The sequence below is a fragment of the Rhinopithecus roxellana genome, chromosome 18 (genome assembly GCF_007565055.1).
Source record: "Rhinopithecus roxellana isolate Shanxi Qingling chromosome 18, ASM756505v1, whole genome shotgun sequence".
Classification (NCBI taxonomy): domain Eukaryota; kingdom Metazoa; phylum Chordata; class Mammalia; order Primates; family Cercopithecidae; genus Rhinopithecus; species Rhinopithecus roxellana.
Genome location: NC_044566.1, coordinates 40,946,560 through 40,965,698, shown reverse-complemented (window position 1 = coordinate 40,965,698; position 19,139 = coordinate 40,946,560). Strand labels below are relative to the sequence as shown.

General features: G+C 41.8%; 1 protein-coding gene across 2 annotated transcripts in view; it reads left to right on the top strand.

Annotated features, from left to right (window-relative positions):
• The first annotated feature begins 692 nt into the window (after positions 1-692).
• The window catches only part of WDFY2 (WD repeat and FYVE domain containing 2), a 198,635-nt gene continuing 180,188 nt past the window's right edge, over positions 693-19,139 (top strand). Inside the window, exons 1-2 of one of the 2 annotated variants that reach the window (XM_030921875.1) lie at positions 693-961; positions 1,170-1,660. In XM_030921875.1, coding sequence (XP_030777735.1) covers positions 1,524-1,660 — 137 coding nt within the window. In that variant the 5' untranslated portion in view covers positions 693-961; positions 1,170-1,523. The remainder of the gene's footprint in view (positions 962-1,169; positions 1,661-19,139) is intronic. The other variant, XM_030921873.1, reaches the window with a different exon arrangement.

Sequence of the window (19,139 nt, the reverse complement as noted above, 5' to 3'; positions counted from 1 at the left end):
GGTAAAACATTTTGATTTTCTTCCTTGCTATGCCAGAGTCAGATTGGAAAGTAAGTCATGATATACACGGTCAAAACCCATCTGATGAGAATTTATGGTTTTTGTAGGCCATGACTCCCCAGACCCCTTAGACAGGAATTTGGACAAGACAAAAAATCGGAGCTTAGTCTTCACGATCAACCCCACATGCCAGGCCTTGTGGTAGGCACCTAACATTCATTCAGTAACTACAGTAACTCTGTCCATTGTGTTCGGAGCAAGCTAAAAAGGCTGGATTGCTGGGGAAATGGAAAGAAGCCAGCACTAGGGGACTGGGTTCAAGTGCGGAAGGAAGGAGAGGTTGTTTAGCCCTAACTTTACACTAAAGTAACCTTGGCTGAGTAATTTAGCCATCTAAGGAAACGAGGGGATAGACACCACAGATGATCTCTGAGCTCCCTTGAAGATGTCTGTATGAAAGATTCTCTCCTTTCCATGTCCCTTCCGTGCCACTATTCCGAGCATCAGCCTGATCCTAGGAGTGGTGAGGTCCTGCTCAGCTGGGGGCTGCTCTTCAGTTCCCATAGAGGCAAGTCCGGGTCCTGACTTGGCCAATGGCCTTGGAGGCCGCTGAGCTCCCCAGGCCCACAGGGCAGAGAAGTGGGCGACAGGTCATTCCAGGACAAGGGGGCGGAGGCTCCAAGAAACTACGACTCCCAGGAGGCCACTGGGTGCCATCCGGCAGCTTGGGCCTGGTGCGTGTTAGGAGCTGCAAGCGGCCTCCCGCCGCGCTTCATTAAGACCGCTAGGCCAGGTACCCCGCGCGCATGCCCAGTCACGTCCCAACTAATTGGGCTTCTTTCCTTCCTGCAGGCCTCTTCTCTTTCCGGTCTTGCTAAGGCGCTCCTTTCCCCGCCCCACCTCCGCCCTCTTTTCAGGGAATTTCGAAGGGGCGTGGCCTCCGGCAAGCGCGTCCCGAGGGGTGTGTATACGCTCGTTCACGGGAGGTTAAAGAGGGAGGGGACTAAACCTTGGGTGTGGGAGGCAGAGAGAAGACCGCGGGGAACGGAAAGCGCATGCGTCCTAGTGGTGCTGCAGCGCCCGGGGAGTCGCGGAGGGGAGGGGGGAAAATGGGCGAGGGGGACTGACGCACGCGCATTGGGACACCAGAGCCCCGCCTCCTGCTCCAGGTTTCCCCTCCTTCTTCACCACCCTCCCGGAAGTGGACCCGCCCTCGCGCCCACCAGCGGCCACCCCCCTTCCCGCGGCAGGCCCCGCCCACAAGGCTCCGCCCCTCCGGCTCTCCGCCCCCTCCTCTGGTAGTGGCGCCGGCTTGCATCCCGGTCGTGGCGGTTTTGGTGCCTGAAGCAGGGAGCGCGGAGTCGTTCCCGAGAGAGGCGGCCAGGCTATGCTCGCCGGTTTCCGGCGTTCCGCTCCGGCCAGCCAGAGTCTCTGTCTCAACCTGTGTCCGTGCCCCAGCAGTCTCCTCAGCCCGGCCCCGCGGCGCGGTTGGCGGCGGCGCCCCAGGCGCGCCCCCTCCTCCGATGGCGGCGGAGATCCAGCCCAAGCCTCTGACCCGCAAGCCGATCCTGCTGCAGCGGATGGAAGGGTCCCAGGAAGTGGTGAATATGGCCGTGATCGTGCCCAAAGAGGACGGCGTCATCAGCGTCTCGGAGGACAGGTATGGACTGCTGCCCTTCTGCCGCGAGGAGGGGCGGGACGGGCCGACGGTCCCCGAGCCCGCGTCAGGGACTGTGCCTCCGCGTCGGCGCGAGTGTAGACTTGCTCCCCCAAGTTTTACTGTAATACGCCTCTTGGCGGTGCCGGTGTCCAGCTGCGCGCCGCCTCCGCTGCGTGGCTCCGGGAGCTGGGACGGCGGCGTGCGCTCTAGCTTCACCCCTGCGGGAGCCGGGTGGCCCTCGGGGTAACGGTGCGCCGGCGGGACTTTGGTCCATCCCTGAGGACAGGAGGGAAAGAGGGAGAAGCCGCCCGGCCCTGCAGGTGTGTGCTTGGGAAACGATGCCCTGAGCCTCCTCTGCAAGATAACCAAGGGGTTTGGGGTACTCTCTGCTACAGCTCCCAGGGTTTCAAACGGAGAAAGCAAATGCCACTCCCTTCTCCCAGACATTCCCACCGAATCCAGATAGCCCAGACATCTTAGGCTGAATTCAATGAATATTCTAAGTTGTACCAAGAGTAAGTTTAGGCTTCTGCGTGGTGCCTTCTCTCCTTTCCCCTCCTTATCTCTTGGAACTCAAGGAGAAGCACGTAGAACTTGTAACGGATCACTGCTGCAAATAGCTCTTAAGTTCCTTCCCTTTGCCTGTTTCCTTTATTTTTACTTAATTTTGCTTAATTTGCAGAAGTGGAACTAGTTGTTCTGCCTCCACATATTCTCCCTATTTTGCGTTTTCCCTTTAACTGAGTGTCCTTTAATAATTGCAGAAATAAAGCTGATGAAGCTAATTTCTAGAGGAATGTTGCTTGAAGATAGTGTTATGATAATTTATCTGGAATTGTTTCTTTGCTAAAATCCATATAAGCATTCTTAAAAAAAGAACACTGTAGAGGTACATAACACAGGGGTTTTACAGTAAGTAGGTTTTCTTAATATAAGTTCAAATCATGCAGAGGTAAAGTATTCTTTCTTGGTGACTCTCAAAATTGAGAGGCTAAGCCAACAAAGTGCTCATTGCTCTCTTTATAGTCGTTTCAGCACTTTGCATAGTGTGTGGCCTCAAAAATTGAGCTTGATAGGTTTGTTCATGTCTTAGATTATTCAGTGTAATTAGGATAAGTATATTAATGACATGTTCTTGTCTACATCATGCTCGATACAAATGGCGCCTGATTAATTTCCAATGCAGATCCAATGGAAAACATTGTAAACATACACCAGCAAGCATTCTGCAATGAACAGAAGAAATTCAGGACTGAAATGGAGTACATGGATGTAGGACCCTTTTGAAATTCACAGAGAAGCCTTACGAGAAAGTTTGATTTTTTTCCATAAAGGCAACATTTTATTAAAAACACTGCTTCTGGACCTAGAAACTCTTTGTCACAGTATTGTTTTTGTGGGATATATTCCATAAAATATATTGAAGGAATATATTGGTAGATGTCACTTTCCCAGTCTGTAACTACTGGAGATGGGACTGATCAATTTCTAACTGCTGTGGAAAATTCATATGCAAGTTCATGGAATCAAGAAAAGGAGAAAGGTAGTTAAACCTAAGCTCCTTTAATATTTTATTTATTTATTTTTTTAAGACTAGTCAAGTATGGTAATGAGAAAGGGAGAAGAGTAGAACAAGGAGTTCAATCTGTAACTGACTGTGAACAATTGAGATAATAAAACTACCTTCAGACCAGCCTAAGCTCCTTTAATATTAAGGTGTTATTATAGTATTGATACTTCTGATTCCCATTTCACCACATTTACCTTGAAGGAAACAGCTTTGCTGGGGTATATTTTCAAGTGTTTGGAGATGCTGAAGTAGTGTATATGAATGAAACTGAAGAATAAATTTAATTTTATTATAGGATGAAAGAAATGCAATGTTTAGCTATATCTTAGCCTAATTTTCACTTTCCTAGTTTACAGTGTAAGTAACAGAAATTATTTTGTCATGGAGTTACTGTTAAATAAGGTTTAGCCATAAGTCTGGAATTATTGGAATAAAAAATACACATTTTTTATTATTCAAGTTGACAAGTCTGCTTCTTTGGGTCATGTACTCAAACATGAACATGACTTTGTTATTTAGAGCTCAGTTTTGGTTCTGGTTTTCATTAGAAGAAATTGATCTATCTTCTTGCTTTCCAAAATTCAATGTTACTGTCACTTGATATAATGCTAAATATATGAAAATGGAATACTGATTTTCATCACAACCTACAAAGCCATTACTATTCACTGCTTTGGCTAGAAACTAGTAATCTCCATTCCTGAACTCTAAGGTTAAAGCCGCAAGTAATGTCCCATACCTGAATGGCAGTGTTCCATAAATTCTTATGAAACCCTGGTTTATCTTTTTGACCTTTGACTTTTTCATTGCCTTTATGTGTGCCTTTGAAAACACATAACATTTTCCATTTTAAACAGTGTTATACAGTATACGCTTCATGTTCATTTTATTTTCTCGTCTGTGAGTTCCCTAAGGAGCTTTGTGTGTCTTATTCATTGTATCATCATTAGGGCCTGACATGGTACCTGGCATGCCATAGGTCCTTAATACACTTTTGTTGTATCAGTGACTGATGTGTTTTGTTGCAATTCCAGAAAGCACAGCATCTTAACTATTGTAGGCTTTTAGTTGATATTTGTTGAATTAATTATATGATGACCTATGAAAGCCTTACGTGGACAAATATACACTTGTAGGAAAAGTACTGGACGAGGTGGACTTTAGAGTGCTTCGAAACGCCGAAAGTCCATGAATTGCTTCATTTATTCTGTCAACAAACATTTGAGTACTTACTGTGTTCCAGTCACATGCGTACATGGTAATGATGAAAATGATAAGATCCTTTCAAGATGCTCACAATTTAGTGGAGGAATTTTAGAAGAACATTGCTTAATAAAAACAAAACTACTACTTCCAAGATTTAGTATTGGAAAGAGAATTTGCAGATGGAGAAGAATGGCTGGATTCCACAATCCATGTTGTCCCCTAAATTTTGCCTCCCTTTGGAGGATTCTTTCACTCAAACTGCCCTCAATAGTGGCCTGATAATACTCATGTCTTCAAGCCCAAGAGTGGATAAAAACTCTTGCCTTCAAGTTCCTTTTACCTGAGTTCAAATAGCCTTGAACTTTACTCAGTATCAATGGAGGAAACATAAAGGAATAGAAGAAATATAAATACAATCTGATTTACAAATACAGATTTCTGGTGCTACCATAGTACAGAGCCTGTTTCAGGAACTCTCCACCCTTGTCTGAATGTATCTTTGCCTTAGTTGTAGTTGGGTTATATACCCAAAGGGCATACCAAACTTTGACACTTTGGATACCTCATTTCCCCGCTTCTTTTTGGACTGTCTTTTCTGAGTGAATGCCATTTTAGCATTCCCTGCCTAGGAGCTTCCTTTCAGATATCTCCACTCTGTTTTGGTCAAGACTTATGTTTAGTCTACAGCTTAGCGGGGGCTCCTTTGTTTAGTGGCAGCCTTTTCAAGTGATGAAATCCAGGAGGGACCTCTCTCCTGGTGGGACCCAGTCCCATGCAGATCTTTGTATCTTCGTAAGTTCTTTATAAGCATATCAGCACAAGTCAGTAATCTTAGCATTCACACAGAGATTTTCAGTAACTAGGTAGTTTCTATTAGGCAATTATAGGAAATCATTCCCTCCCTAGGAGTTAACAACAGGTACATTGTCCTCTGGGGTTGCCAATGAACCTCCTGCTTGTGGTTAGAGAACACCAGCAATCTCTTCTACAGATGGGTCTTGCAGGGTAAGTAGGAGTTCTTGTGAAAAAGCCTTTCCTGTGGAGGAAAGGGCATTTTAGATAGAGGAGGCAAGAAAACTCCCATTCATTAAGAAGCACTAGAATGTCCTGATTAAGGGTAGACAACGGAGCCAATTGGCTTGAGTTGAGAATTCAGCACTCAGTGTCCTCACATTTTGAGGAATCTGGAAATTAGTGCCTGCAGGAAGAGTGACTCTGATAGCAAAAAGTACTGAACCCGTTGGGTGAAAGATTTCAGGGTTCTTTTTCTGGATAAAAAGGCCTGTGTTGGTGGTAGGGTGTGGAGAAGGAGGCTGTGGGAGAGAGAACTATAGAGAAGAAAGGTACTGGCGAGGGCGATATGGGGAACTGCCTTTTTATATTATGACTTTATTCAGTACCAATTTATACAACATAGTTAGCTGTGTTCTCTCTAAGTCCTGAGGGCAGAGCACAAACAATTGTTAAGAGGGGGGTGAGATTTTTATCCCAATATAAAGAAATCTGACCCCCAATGCCTAGCACAAAGGAGATAGACATTATATGTTCCTTGAATGAATTAAGCAATGACTGGTGATCACCTTTTTGAATTGAAATGGACCTGAGGATGTTGTGCGATTCTGTCAGCAAAGGTATTTAAGTCGAGCCTGAGAGAAGTTTAGCAGCTTGCTTTACGCTGGGGTGACCAGCAATACAATATGGGATGGGAGTGGGAATGGGATGGGAGTGGGAATGGGCTGGAACAAGGGGGTTGGATTTTTTTCTACTTCAAGGGCTTTTTTTTTTTCCAACTCTAAATTACTATGATTCGAAGTGGCCATGACTACTTGACTATTTCCTGAAAAAAAAAGTTAAAATTTTATTTCATCTTATGTATCTTCATAGTATTGGTTCATTTACCATTAATTCTTTTTATTATGAAATTGCACTATCTCAGTTCTCTGCTTCAACCATTAGTTTGACTGATAATTAGACCTTGGTGCAGTTCAGTTGAGCTCCTGATAGAGTTTTATGTACCATGTATTTTACAACATTTTCACAATTTTCATAAGAAATGCAAATCAAAGTTTTACAGTGCCAAGCACAGTTCTGAAAGTTGAGGACTCTTCAGAGTGAGAGAGTGAGGGCTCTGAAGTCAGCAAAATTAGAACCCATCTAAACTAATTTTTGAGTGTGTGAAGTCTCTAATAGCATAAAATTAATACACTTTCCACTGCGCACTTGAGACTCGTCACTTGGTGGTAATAATTGTGGATTTCAAGGTCCCAAAGAGGGAACTTGTCCTGTATAATTGTGGAAAATTAGACCTTTACTCCGAATTCAAAACATGAAGCACTCTTCATGCTAGCAAATCTTTCTGGAAACAGGCTGCCTCTGTGTCTCTAAAGGTCAGAAACAGACTGACGTTTTAAGGAAAGATCACTGTGGGAAAGCTTATTTGAGGAGGCTTACTGGAGTAGGATTAGCTTCAAGTGATCCCAGAGCTCCTGACAGTTCTGAATTTCCTGTTTTTATATTATCAAACCAGAGTCTGTCCAGGACCTCACAGATCTTAATCAGTATATATTCATCCAGATATTGCAACACTATGGGAAAGTTAGGGTGGCAATTCCAACACTCTTAAAATGAGTGATTTTTAAATCATGAAATCCTGACCATCTGTCTTACCTTTCAAGTGTTACTAATCTTACTTTGAAAAAGAAATATAGGTAAAAAATCCTAGGATTTAAGTAGCTAGAAGAAACTTTAGAGAGATGGCCTTTTCCAAACAAACAAAATTGAAACTTTAGAAAAGGAAATGTGAGTTTTTACTTGCGTAGCATCTTTCTCTGGCTGTCTGTTTTCACTTTGCATTTGGCTTTGAGAAAGCATGGAGAATCATCTTCATGTCATTAAAAATAACAGTTTGGGGGAAATTACAACACTTTGTGGCATTTAGAAATCAATAAGTAGATTGTGATTTAAGACTACTGCAGTTGGTGATTTGTTGATATCTGTAACACTAAACTAAATTGTGTACAGTATATACTTATCTGAGAAGAGAATGACCACCTTACCAAGCTTTTCTTCTCAACTATTGTCAGAATAGAAAGAAGCCGGGCGCGGTGGCTCAAGCCTGTAATCCCAGCACTTTGGGAGGCTGAGATGGGCGGATCACGAGGTCAGGAGATCGAGACCATCCTGGCTAACACGGTGAAACCCCGTCTCTACTAAAAATACAAAAAATTAGCCGGGCGAGGTGGTGGGCGCCTGTGGTCCCAGCTACTCAGGAGGCTGCGCGGGAGAATGGCATGAACCCGGGAGGCGGAGGTTGCAGTGAGCTGAGATCCGGCCACTGCACTCCAGCCTGGGCAACAGAGCAAGACTCTGTCTCAAAAAAAAAAAAAAAGAAAGAATTCAAAAAGAGTGTGAACTGCTTTATTTTTATATGAGTAGGTCTCCCAAGGAGAGTGTTACAATTAACCTAGAAATTCCCTGACAGAGAAACAAACAAAAACAAACAAACAAACAAAAAACCTCCCCTTGTGCAACTTCAGCAAGCAGTCTTATTAACTCTTTAAAATTTTTTTTTTAAATTTAAGGATGGGGGCCTCTTCATCCATATATTTTATTTAGTCCTTAGTAAAAATTAATTGAGAAGTATAATAAACTAACCAGTAAGACCAAAAAAGAAAAGAAAATGTTATCTACTTGTCTCTTGGCAGGGAGTGCTGCTTTATGCTCTCCTGTGCCTTTAATTTAAGGATTCTCGGAAAAGAACTGGGACTGGGAGTCTGATCTCAGCTCTGGTCTGCATTGACCTTGGCATTTCCTGGGGCATTTCATCACTCTAAGCCTCAGTTTGTCCATCTGGCAAAGGAGGGGATTAGATTTCCTAGCTATGACTCTGGTACTGTGATGTGCTTCTGTAGTGACTAGATAAGTAGTCTCCGCAACCATATCATACTAAAATCTCAAGTGGAGGAAAGCACACATTAGGGAAAAAGCAGCATACTTGTGTGAAACTGTCAGCACCTCATGGTGCAACCGTAAAACGATGCTTTCTGGAGCCTTTGGTTGGCAGCGGTTATTTATTCCTGGATGAAATATTAAGAAGTATTTGTTTTGTGTTAGTGCCTAACACCCAGTTGAACTGGACTCACTACATTCCTACTTCTAGAGGAGTCCTTTAGTTTGGAACAATTTATCTCTGGGTGGTTTTCTAGCACCCAAGTCAGGGCCTGGGTTATCTAGATGAATGCTTTGGAAACTTTTTTGACCACAAATCATAGTAAAAAATATAGTTAGCATTGCTACGCTGACATACTCTCTCACACATATACACACATATGACAGAAACAAAGGTTTTATGAAATGGTATCCTCTTAATGTGACATGCACACCATTTTCTGTTCTGTTGCAGCCCTTATAAGATCCTAGTTGTGACCCTTTCAATTTCGTGACTCACTAAAGGGTTGTGAACAACAGTTTGAATTACTACAGAGCTTTAGAAGAACTGGTAATGTTTCGTACCTTCTTTTTCTCCCGTTATGTAGTTTCGGTTTTCTAGAAGATAGAAATGTAATTCGACTTGGAGACCTAAACCCTACCAGCCTACCCCACCTCTGGCCTGGCCTGCTTTTCTGAAATTCCTACTGACATTGTAGAATTGACCCAGACTGACTGGAAGCCTTCAAATCAAGAGATAACTGTTCTAAAGCCTTTTAGCCCAGAGCCAGAGAGGGTTCAGAAAAAAAGTAGGAATGTACCAAATTGAGCATTTGCTATTGTTTGAGTGTCTTCATTTTGGCTTCCTGTCATATGTTAATTTATTACTGAGTTAGGACTCAGAAATGATGCATCACATCTAAATTATGAATGTTGCCGGGTGGGGTGGCTCACGCCGGTAATCCCAGCACTTTGGGAAGTTGAGGTGGGTGGATCACCTGAGGTCAGGAGTTCGAGACCAGCCTGGCCAACATAGTGAAACCCTGTCTCTACTAAAAATACAAAAATTAGCTGGGTATGGTGGTGGGCACCTGTAATCCCAGGTACTCGGGGATCTAAGGCAGGAGAATCACTTGAACCTGGGAGGCGGAAGTTGCAGTGAGCCGAGATTGTACCACTGCACTCCAGCCTGGGCAACAGAGGGAGACTCCATCTCAAAAAACAAAAACAAAAACAAAACAACAACAACAAAAAAACCAAAAATAAATAAAATAAAATAAAAATAAATAAATAATAAATGTCAGTTGCTGACTTCTCTGTGTGACTATGCTTTTCTTTTTAGCTGGGCAGATCTACTTATGATACGGAACTATTTAGAGATTTTATGTATTTTCCTTTGGTTATGAAATTATCTCTTCTCCAATTTCTAAGGATCAACTTAAATTTTAAATAATTATCATAATAATCACTCTGGAGTGTGTTTACATTTTAAATAAAGATAATAGGCCAGACATGGTGATTCACACCTATAATCTCAGCACTTTGGGAGGCTGAAGTGGGAGCACTAGCTTGAGGCCAGGAGTTCAAGACCAGCCTGAGCAAGATAGCAAGATCCTGTCTCTACAACAAATAAATAAATAAAAGATGATAACCACAATAAAGAATTACTGCTCATAAACCCCTTAGCACAATGACTGTTAGTATTTCATATATTTCTTTCTAGCATTTTTTCTAATGCAGTTTTCAAAAATATGATTGTAACACACTTTTTTTTTTTTTTTTTTCTTTTTTTTTTTTTTTTTTTTTTTTTTTTTTTTTTTTTTTTTGAGGCGGAGTCTCGCTCTGTCGCCCGGACTGGAGTGCGGTGGCCAGATCTCAGCTCACTGCAAGCTCCGCCTCCCGGGTTTACGCCATTCTCCTGCCTCAGCCTCCCGAGTAGCTGGGACTACAGGCGCCCGCCACCTCGCCCAGCTAGTTTTTGTATTTTTAGTAGAGACGGGGTTTCACCGTGTTAGCCAGGATGGTCTCGATCTCCTGACCTCGTGATTCGCCCGTCTCGGCCTCCCAAAGTGCTGGGATTACAGGCTTGAGCCACCGCGCCCGGCCAAATCTTTTTTTTTTTTTTTTTTTTTTTTTTGAGACGGAGTCTCGCTCTGTCGCCCAGCCTGGAGTGCAGTGGCCGGATCTCAGCTCACTGCAAGCTCCGCCTCCCGGGTTTACGCCATTCTCCTGCCTCAGCCTCCTGAGTAGCTGGGACTACAGGTGCCCGCCACCTCGCCCCGCTAGCTTTTTGTATTTTTTAGTAGAGACGGGGTTTCACCGTGTTAGCCAGGATGGTCTCGAACTCCTGACCTCGTGATTCGCCCGTCTCGGCCTCCCAAAGTGCTGGGATTACAGGCTTGAGCCACCGCGCCCGGCCGTGTAACACACTTTTATGTTCTTGCCCTCACTTAAACTTTTGCCAGCACCTACCTGGATTTTAACCATCGTTCTAAGTAGCCTTATATTTTTGCTTTCCTTCGGTATTCACTCATATTTATTTAATGATTATACTGTATATACTTGGCCCCTGATCTCCCATCGTGAACAAGGCATATCCTGCTCTCAAGGTACTGGTAATCTAGTCACTACATCATAATTTATCTTTTCCCTATTTATTTACATTATTTTCAGTTTTATAAATGTTATGATGAACATTGTTACACGTACAGGTGTCCCCTTCTATCCCCCACTCTGAGTTTTTTGATTATTTCTTTAGGAAAGATTGTAAGAAGATTGCCATATAATTTTCCAAAAGGTTTATGCCACTTTAAAATGCTTATAGTTATGTGTGCATATGAGAATATTAGTTCTGCCATACCTGAGCAGCCATGGATATTATTATTTTAAAATTCTTTTTCATTATTTGATAAATGGTGGTACTTTATTGATGTTTATTTGTATTTTTTGGCTTACAGTCAGTGAATATTTTTCTGTTCATTTATTTCTAGTTGTTTTTCCTTTTTGAGTTGTCTGTTTCTGTCCTTTGTCCATTTCTCAATTGAAGTCTTTTGGTTCTTCTTAACAATTTCTTTTACATATATTCTATAGATATAGTAAGAATATTAACCCCAGGCCTGTTATATATCCAGATGTACCTTACATTTTGTTGTTTGCCTTTTCATTTTTTATATAGAAAACATTTACTTTTAAGTTTAGCTATCAAAATTTATTTATTTAAACAATTTTAAAATAAGAGACAGGGTCTCACCATGTTGTTCTGGCTGCAGAGCAGTGGCCATTCGGAGGCATATTCCCGCTGCTGATCAACAAGGGAGTTTTGACATGCTCTGTTTCCGACTTGGGCCAGTTTACCCCTTCTTAGGCAACCTGGTGGTCCCCAGCTCGCATGAGGTTACTATATTGGTGTCTTACTTAGTGTGGACACCTGATTAGCATAGCGCACTATAGCCCAGAACTTCTGGGCTCAAGTGAACCTCCTGCCTCAGCTTGCTGAATAACTGGGACTACAGGTGTGTGCCACCACACACCTTTTTTTAATAATTGAAATTTCTTCCGTAACTCCTAATTTTTGAAAGTAACACTTTTCCCGGAGAGCCACTGATACCCATTGTTCTTTCATCTTAGTTATATAATTTGATGAAAAAATAACTTTTCAATTTGTTTGAAGTGTATTTCATTAAGTGGCATGATTTGGGAAGTATAAATGGATTTTCCTAAAACTTGCTGTTAATTATTTCAATATTACTTATTGAGTGGTCCTTGTATTTTCTTTTGTATTTATTTGTGAAACTAATTTTGTCACAAACTTTAAGTTCTCATAATCAACAGGGCCTGCTGTGGCCTCTGTTGTGTCTTAGGGAATCTCTTTGCCTCTTTTAATGCCAGTTCTACACTTTTAATTATTGTAGCTAATGACTTTTTCTTGACTTCTTGCCATTATGTGTCTGCAATGATAGTCCTAATCTCTCTGGCCAGGTCATCTGGCTAATGGGAAAGGAATCAGATATTGGCTCTTTCCAAAGCCTTAGGATTTTATAGTCCCAGTTTCCGTGTCTGCAAATTGGGAATAATGCCTCTTTCTAGTGTTGTTGGGAGGTTTACATGAGATGATCTTCCTGTAGCACCTGCAGCACTTGGAGCATAGATGGTGCTCAGTCAAAGTTTGTTTTATTTTTTGTTTATAACACCAGCTCACCTCTAAGCAGGTAAGCTTTTTCTGTTGCCATGGTTCCATTAAGACTATTTTAAGACTCACTTTGGATATACAGAGTTTGGGCTGTTGAACTTGTTTTTTGTTTTTATAGAGTTCTGAGCCCCTTTTTTCTTCTCTAATATAGAAGGGTGAGGTTAACTCTGTCATCTTTGTACCACCACTTTCCAAATTTGCCCTGTGACAGCCAGTGGTAAGGAGAGGTGTGTGGTGGGTGGGTGCTGTGTTCTCCTTTGCAGGCTTCTCTCTCTCTCTTCATTTGCTATCTTGCCCTGAAATGGTGTGTCCTTTGTCCCCACTGGTCTTCTGGACAGCAAGGGTTGTATCTTCCATGGCTTCCATAAGGAATATATTTAGGGAAGGATAAAAGTTTAACTAAATTGTTCTTAACCAGAAGCTTAGGCATTATAAACTGGCAACTAGCAGACTGAAGTCCACCCTTGGACAGATTTAGAGTGGTCCACACACAGTGTTTTTAGAAGTTTTGAATTTGTCGGCAAGGTTTAAACATATGGACTTCACATAAACATCCAGATTGCCAGCTTCTCTTGACACATGGGAGGACGGAGCTGTGCCAAGCCATGAAATTACCGCCTGTAGACCCCTTGCTCCTGCTGTGCCTGCTGGGGCTAAGGTCCTCTGAGCTGGCTGTGAGAGGGGAAGGTATGCTGCCATGGCTGCCTGCCGGTGGGAAAGCAGCACATGAGACCCAGAAAGCTTTCATCTAAAATCTGAAATGCTTCCCCTTTTTTGAACTAAGTAGTTAGAGCTTTTTTGATATTTAGAAGAAGAAAAAGAAAAAAGGAAATCAAAAGATAGCCAGAAAGCTCATGTTTCTAGAAACTTAGGTGTGGGCCAAGGGAGGAAGCATATACATAAAAAATCAAGACAGTTTTTATAACAGATGCTGATGTACCCAGTAAATATAAAAATAAAGGTGGGTATTGGTAAATTAAGGATGGCGTTTACCCTGATTCCCTGTCTGGAGGCATTTTTTGGAGGGCCAGGGACTGGAGTCAGAGAAGCCTGGGTTTAACTCTTTGCTCTGCCACTTCGTATTTAAATACATTTAAATTTTAGTTTTAGAAAAGCTTAAATTACATTGTTGCTTTTTATTTTGTGCATCTGGATTAATATTCCTGGAATCAGTTTACATGCCTTGTTAGAATCTCAGTAACCTGTTTCAATGTTCATTGGGGGAGAAGGAGTGTTGAAATGGCTAATTTATTTCATTATATTTTGATTTGGGGGATATTTTTGAATTTATATTTGAATGGTTTAATTAATTCTGTTTACATGTCAAAGCTTAGATTGCTAAACAGTTTTGAAGGATGAATAATTTTTATCTAGAAAATTAAATTAAGGAGGTTAATCTGCATGTGTAGTTAGCTGAATTGGCATGCTATTTGAATGGATTAAATTGATTTGGAGTTTGGTTGCAGTGTGACTTTTCTGACTTATTTTTCTTATTGAGCTTCCATTTGGGAAATTTCTGTCACATCAGATGTGCAAAATAAAACTCTTTGAGCTTGATGTGGATAGGATAGGGCAAAGTTTGAGAAAGTAAAGTTCACTCAGTCCAAAAAGGTTCTGTCAACCTTAAATGAGATTCAGAAAATGTGATTTAAGTACAGTTTATTTGAGTGCAAAGCTTGAGGATGATCACCTGGAAACACTGACTCCAAGTGAATGGGGTCAGTGTTCCAACGTGAAGTTAAGGTTTCACTTACATAGGTAGAGACAGAGAAGTTCCAGCAGGATTGCATCGTTCATATAAGACCAGAACGTACACCACAGTGATTTGATTGGTTACAGATTGCTACATTCCAGGGAAGATTCCTTACTCCGTGAGAAGGGACAAGGATCTGAGGGGGTCTCATCTCTGGTGCTGCTTGGCATTTTAATTATTTACAGAAAAAATGGCAGAAGTTGCAGCTGTATACCACGTGACTTGGGCTGCATAGCCATATTCCTCTCAAGGCTCAGAATAAGTTAAAATTCCAACAGCTTTAAGTTGGAATTATTTTAAGTTTGAACAATTTTATTTCACAGTTCAGTGTAGTATATGGAGAAGAATCGGTCCAGAAAAGTTCTCTTGAGGCTCTGGGGGCATGTGTGGGCTTGTCTACAGGTAGATTATATTTCTCCAGGGTGTAGTCCTCCTCTCACCTCACTTTAATTTTTTGTTTTCTTTTTTAAAATGTTCTACCTTACTGTTTACTAATTTCTCATTATTGAATTAGTGGAAGTATAGATCATTGTCAGGATTGAACCCAGAAGAACTGTATACTATATATCAAGTTGTTGCTTTATTGATAAGTGAACAAAAGATTGAGTTCTTGAGATTACTGTGATGAGATTTCCAGTGCTCATAGGCACTTTTCTAAGGGTCTTTGGCTATAATTGAAGTTCTTATATTTTGGTCATAAGAATTTCAATGATGTCCTTATCATTATATAATTATGGGAAACTACATTCTTAAGCTTGAAGGACTGAACTTGAACTTGAAAGGTTTTGAAGCAGTGAACTGTTTTCACATTGCACAAGTAAGTTTGTCCTTTGAGGGATGCTGCTATAGTCACTATTTTCAGGACCCAGCATTGCTTATTTCTGCCTTTTCAAAATTTTTACTTAAAAAGTTGATCTGTCTGTTGCTTTTGTTGCCTAGTAGTTCATGCTTATGTATGTGGAAAAGTGAGGTTAATGATGGCAACAAATCCTGGATGGATTTGCAGAGAGAATGGGATCTAAATGACAGAAACATTTAGTTACTTGAAATGGAGTTTAGCTAGGAGATTGCAACAATTTGAAATTAAATAATCGTAGTACAAAAGAAGTAAGATTTTAAAAATATTACTTATTTGATAGTTTGTTTCCCTTGAAGAAATTCTGAATATTTGAATGAAAAACAGCAGGTAGAAATAGATACTAGCATTTACATTTACAAAATAATCAACCTTGGTGGTTATTAGTTGATGGTACATGTGTATGCAAAATTCAGAAGGCTATGATGAGAAAAGTCTCCTTCCCACTCACGGGTTTTAAGATTTTGTGAAAGGAAAACTGATAGAATTTGCACAAGCTCTAATGTATATGCCCTGATAATGGATCTCTGGGCATTTCTGCTTCAGCTGTGTTAAACTTTTCACTGATAAAACTGCTTTGGTGGGGGCAGGTGCAGTGGCTCACACCTGTAATCCCAGCACTTTGGGAGGCTGAGGTGGGCAGATCACCTGAGGTCAGGAGTTTGAGACCAGCTGGGCCAACGTGGTGAAACCCTGTCTCTACTAAAAATACAAAAATTAGCTGGGTGTCCATCCTGGCTCACATGGTGAAACCCCGTCTCTACTAAAGAATAGAAAAAATTAGCCGGGCGTGGTGGCGGGGGGTGCCTGTAGTCCCAGCTACTCAGGAGGCTGAGGCAGGAGAATCGCTTGGACCTGGGAGGCGGAGGTTGCAGTGAGCCGAGATCTCACCACTGCACTCCAGTCTGGGCAACAAAGCGAGACTCTGTCTCAAAAAAAAAAAAAAAAAAAAAAAAAAATTAGCTGGGTGTAGTGGCAGGCACCTGTAATCGCAGCTACTCGGGGTGCTGGGACAGGAGAATTGCTTGAACTCGGGAGGTTGCAGTGAGCCGAGATTGCGCCACTGCACTCTAGTCTGGACAGCAGAGCAAGACTCTGTCTCAAAAAACGATAAAAATACAAATAAATAAAACTGCTTTGGGAGGTCAGGGTCACAGGGATGCTAAGACTGCTGCCTTGGTACTTTTCTGCTGATGCCACAGTGGCCCCCTCTCTGAAAAACACAGCCCTCCTAGGTCCAGGAGGCATGCAACAAGGATCTTTCACACAGGGCAGCCAAGTCTTACCCCTCTACTGTCTCTTCCTGAATATGGAGGAAAAGTTCTTGGCCTGATCCCTGAGAAATTCCTCATTTCTTTATCCTAAAACCACTGTAATAGGACTGTGTGTACTCAGAAATGGGTTTATCTTGTATTCTCTCTCCAAAGAAATATATGTGGTTATCCTGGAGAACTTTCCTACTCTATCAGTAGTAGGGATACTTGTCTATGTAATTAAAAATATTCTCCTCTATTAGAGAATTTGCTGATGAACTCAGTGAACAAAAAATTGCTCAATTAGAAGAGGCAAAGCAGGCTTTTCTCAGACAAATTCAGCATGAGATTGATTTGGAGAAGTCACAGCAGGCACTGGTTCAGAAGTGCCATTTACTTTTTTCTTTTTTTTTTTTGAGATAGAGTCTCGCTCTGTTGCCAGGCTAGAGTGCAGTGGTGTGATCTTGTCTCACTGCAACCTCCGCCTTCCAGGTTCAAGCGATTCTTCTGCCTCAGCCTCCCGAGTAGCTGGGGCTACAGGTGTGCGCCACCATGCCCAACTAATTTTTGTATTTTTAGTAGAGACGGGGTTTCACCACGTTGGCCAGGATGGTCTTGATCTCTTGACCTCATGATCTGTCCACCTCTGCCTCCCAAAGTGCTGGGAATATAGGCATGAGCCACCGCTCCCGGCCTTAGAGGTGCCATTTACTTTTTTGACACCCAGAGGAATAACATCGCTTTGACCTTGGAGGCTACTTACTGAGAATAGCTGCATAAAGTATAGAAGGCTATAAAGAATTGCCTATCATATCTCTGTGCAGAATATTATGGGAGAAGCACAATGTGCAGAGCATCTCTGCACAACAAGAAAAGGAGACATTTGTCAAGCGCATTGCACAGTAAAGCTGCTCACAAAGAAGGCTCAAGCACAGCCAGCTCTATTAACGTATCTATCCCAATTGAGACAGCTGGAAACAGTTGACTGACTAAATGGAAACTGATCTATGTAACAACATGTTTTTGTATCGCTGTCTACTGAAGTTATTGTATATGTTTCCTAAAAATGAAAAGTTTGAGTTTCGTGTAATGAGAGAACTAAGTCCATTGGCCAGGCAGATGTTTTTCACCCTTCTTACTCTGGACTTTCAGTTGTTCCAGGATCACTTTTGAATAAGGAGCTTACTTTTGTTAAAACTTGCTACCTTACTAAAGATTATAAGTTATAGTTTAAATTTGTAATTAATTCTGCCATCTTGCAATAAAGTGACAATAGAAGGTTTTCCAAGTTGCGTAATGAAGTACTATTTGACTTTTGTGATGTGGGTGAAAGTTAAAGATGCCATTGAACTACAAAAAAACAAAACAAAAAAAAAAAACAAAAAAAAACTGCTCTGGGGCTTGCAGTGCTTGCATGTGGCCACTGTGACACAAAAACCTTCTTCCTTCCTCCTTCCCTACTTCTCCCTCCCTCATCTCCAGATAGCTGCATTCTCTTAGCACACTCTTCATGTATTTATTAAAGCACTGCCTCACAGTGAAATTATTTCTCTTCTGCCCTGTGGTCCTTATCATTGTATCTCTCAAGACCTCTAGATCAGGGCTGAGAACACAGTAGGTAAAATTGAAACAATATAGGTTTGTGTTATGTATTAGGTCACACTGTGGGAAAGTTACTTTGAAAATCAGTTGTCTCCTAATTATATATAGTAATGGAGTCCCTTAGGTTTCTTTGATACAGAAACCAGCTCTGGCATTTCCTGGTAGGAGACTCAAGTATCTTGCAGAATCCAAGGGATGCATTTGGTCCTTGGGAATAGAACTAAAGACTGGAGCACATGGACAGCCAGGAAATCTCTTCTCCCTACTGCTCATCAGTTTCTCTGTATCTGCCTCGTTCTCTCTTGCTCACACTGGCTTCCTCTGTTTCTTTCTTAGTCCACATGGCAGAACATGGCTGCCAGCTGCTCCTGAATTTTACATTACTGTCTAGATAATCAGGGAGAGATTGATCTCAGGCTCCCAGAATTGCAGAATTCCTTGGGAAGTAACCCAGTGGTCTGGTCAGGGTCAGCTGTTCACGCTGGAATTATGGCCAGAAGTAGGGTCATGTTGCAGGGATATGGCAATCCCCGCTGCAGTCTGTGGATGGGGAGAGAAGGGAAGGGAGGAGGGGCATGTCTCAGAAAGAGATGAAAGATAACAATCCAGCAGGTGCCCACTACTGGACCCTGTGGGCATGAGATGAGCCCATGCCCTTGTGGCTTGGAGTATCGTTGGTCATTGCTTTGGTAGCAGCAGAATAATGAACACTCACAGACTCTTGTGTTTCTCCTAACCTTCATTGCTATTTTCCTTGAAGTCTGCTCATATTGCAGGTGACTTGTTCAGATGGCCATTTTCTCATTGCTTTATTTGCTGATTTGATGTGTGGACTATTTTCCTGTAGTGAATATAAGATGAAGAATGGGTAGATATTTCAATATGAGTGTTCTGAGCAAAAGCCATTGTTATGTGACAAATTTTAACAATGTTGAGTAGACCCCATATGATAACCATATTTTATAAACTCCAAGTAAAAACACATGGCTCAACAAAATATTTTTTCTTCTGATGGATGAAATTATTAAATTGTGTTTTGTGATATATTTAACCAACTGAAATCCAAAAAATAACATGAAACTAGACTGCCAAGCATATATGGGCATAGTATATATCCTATCTC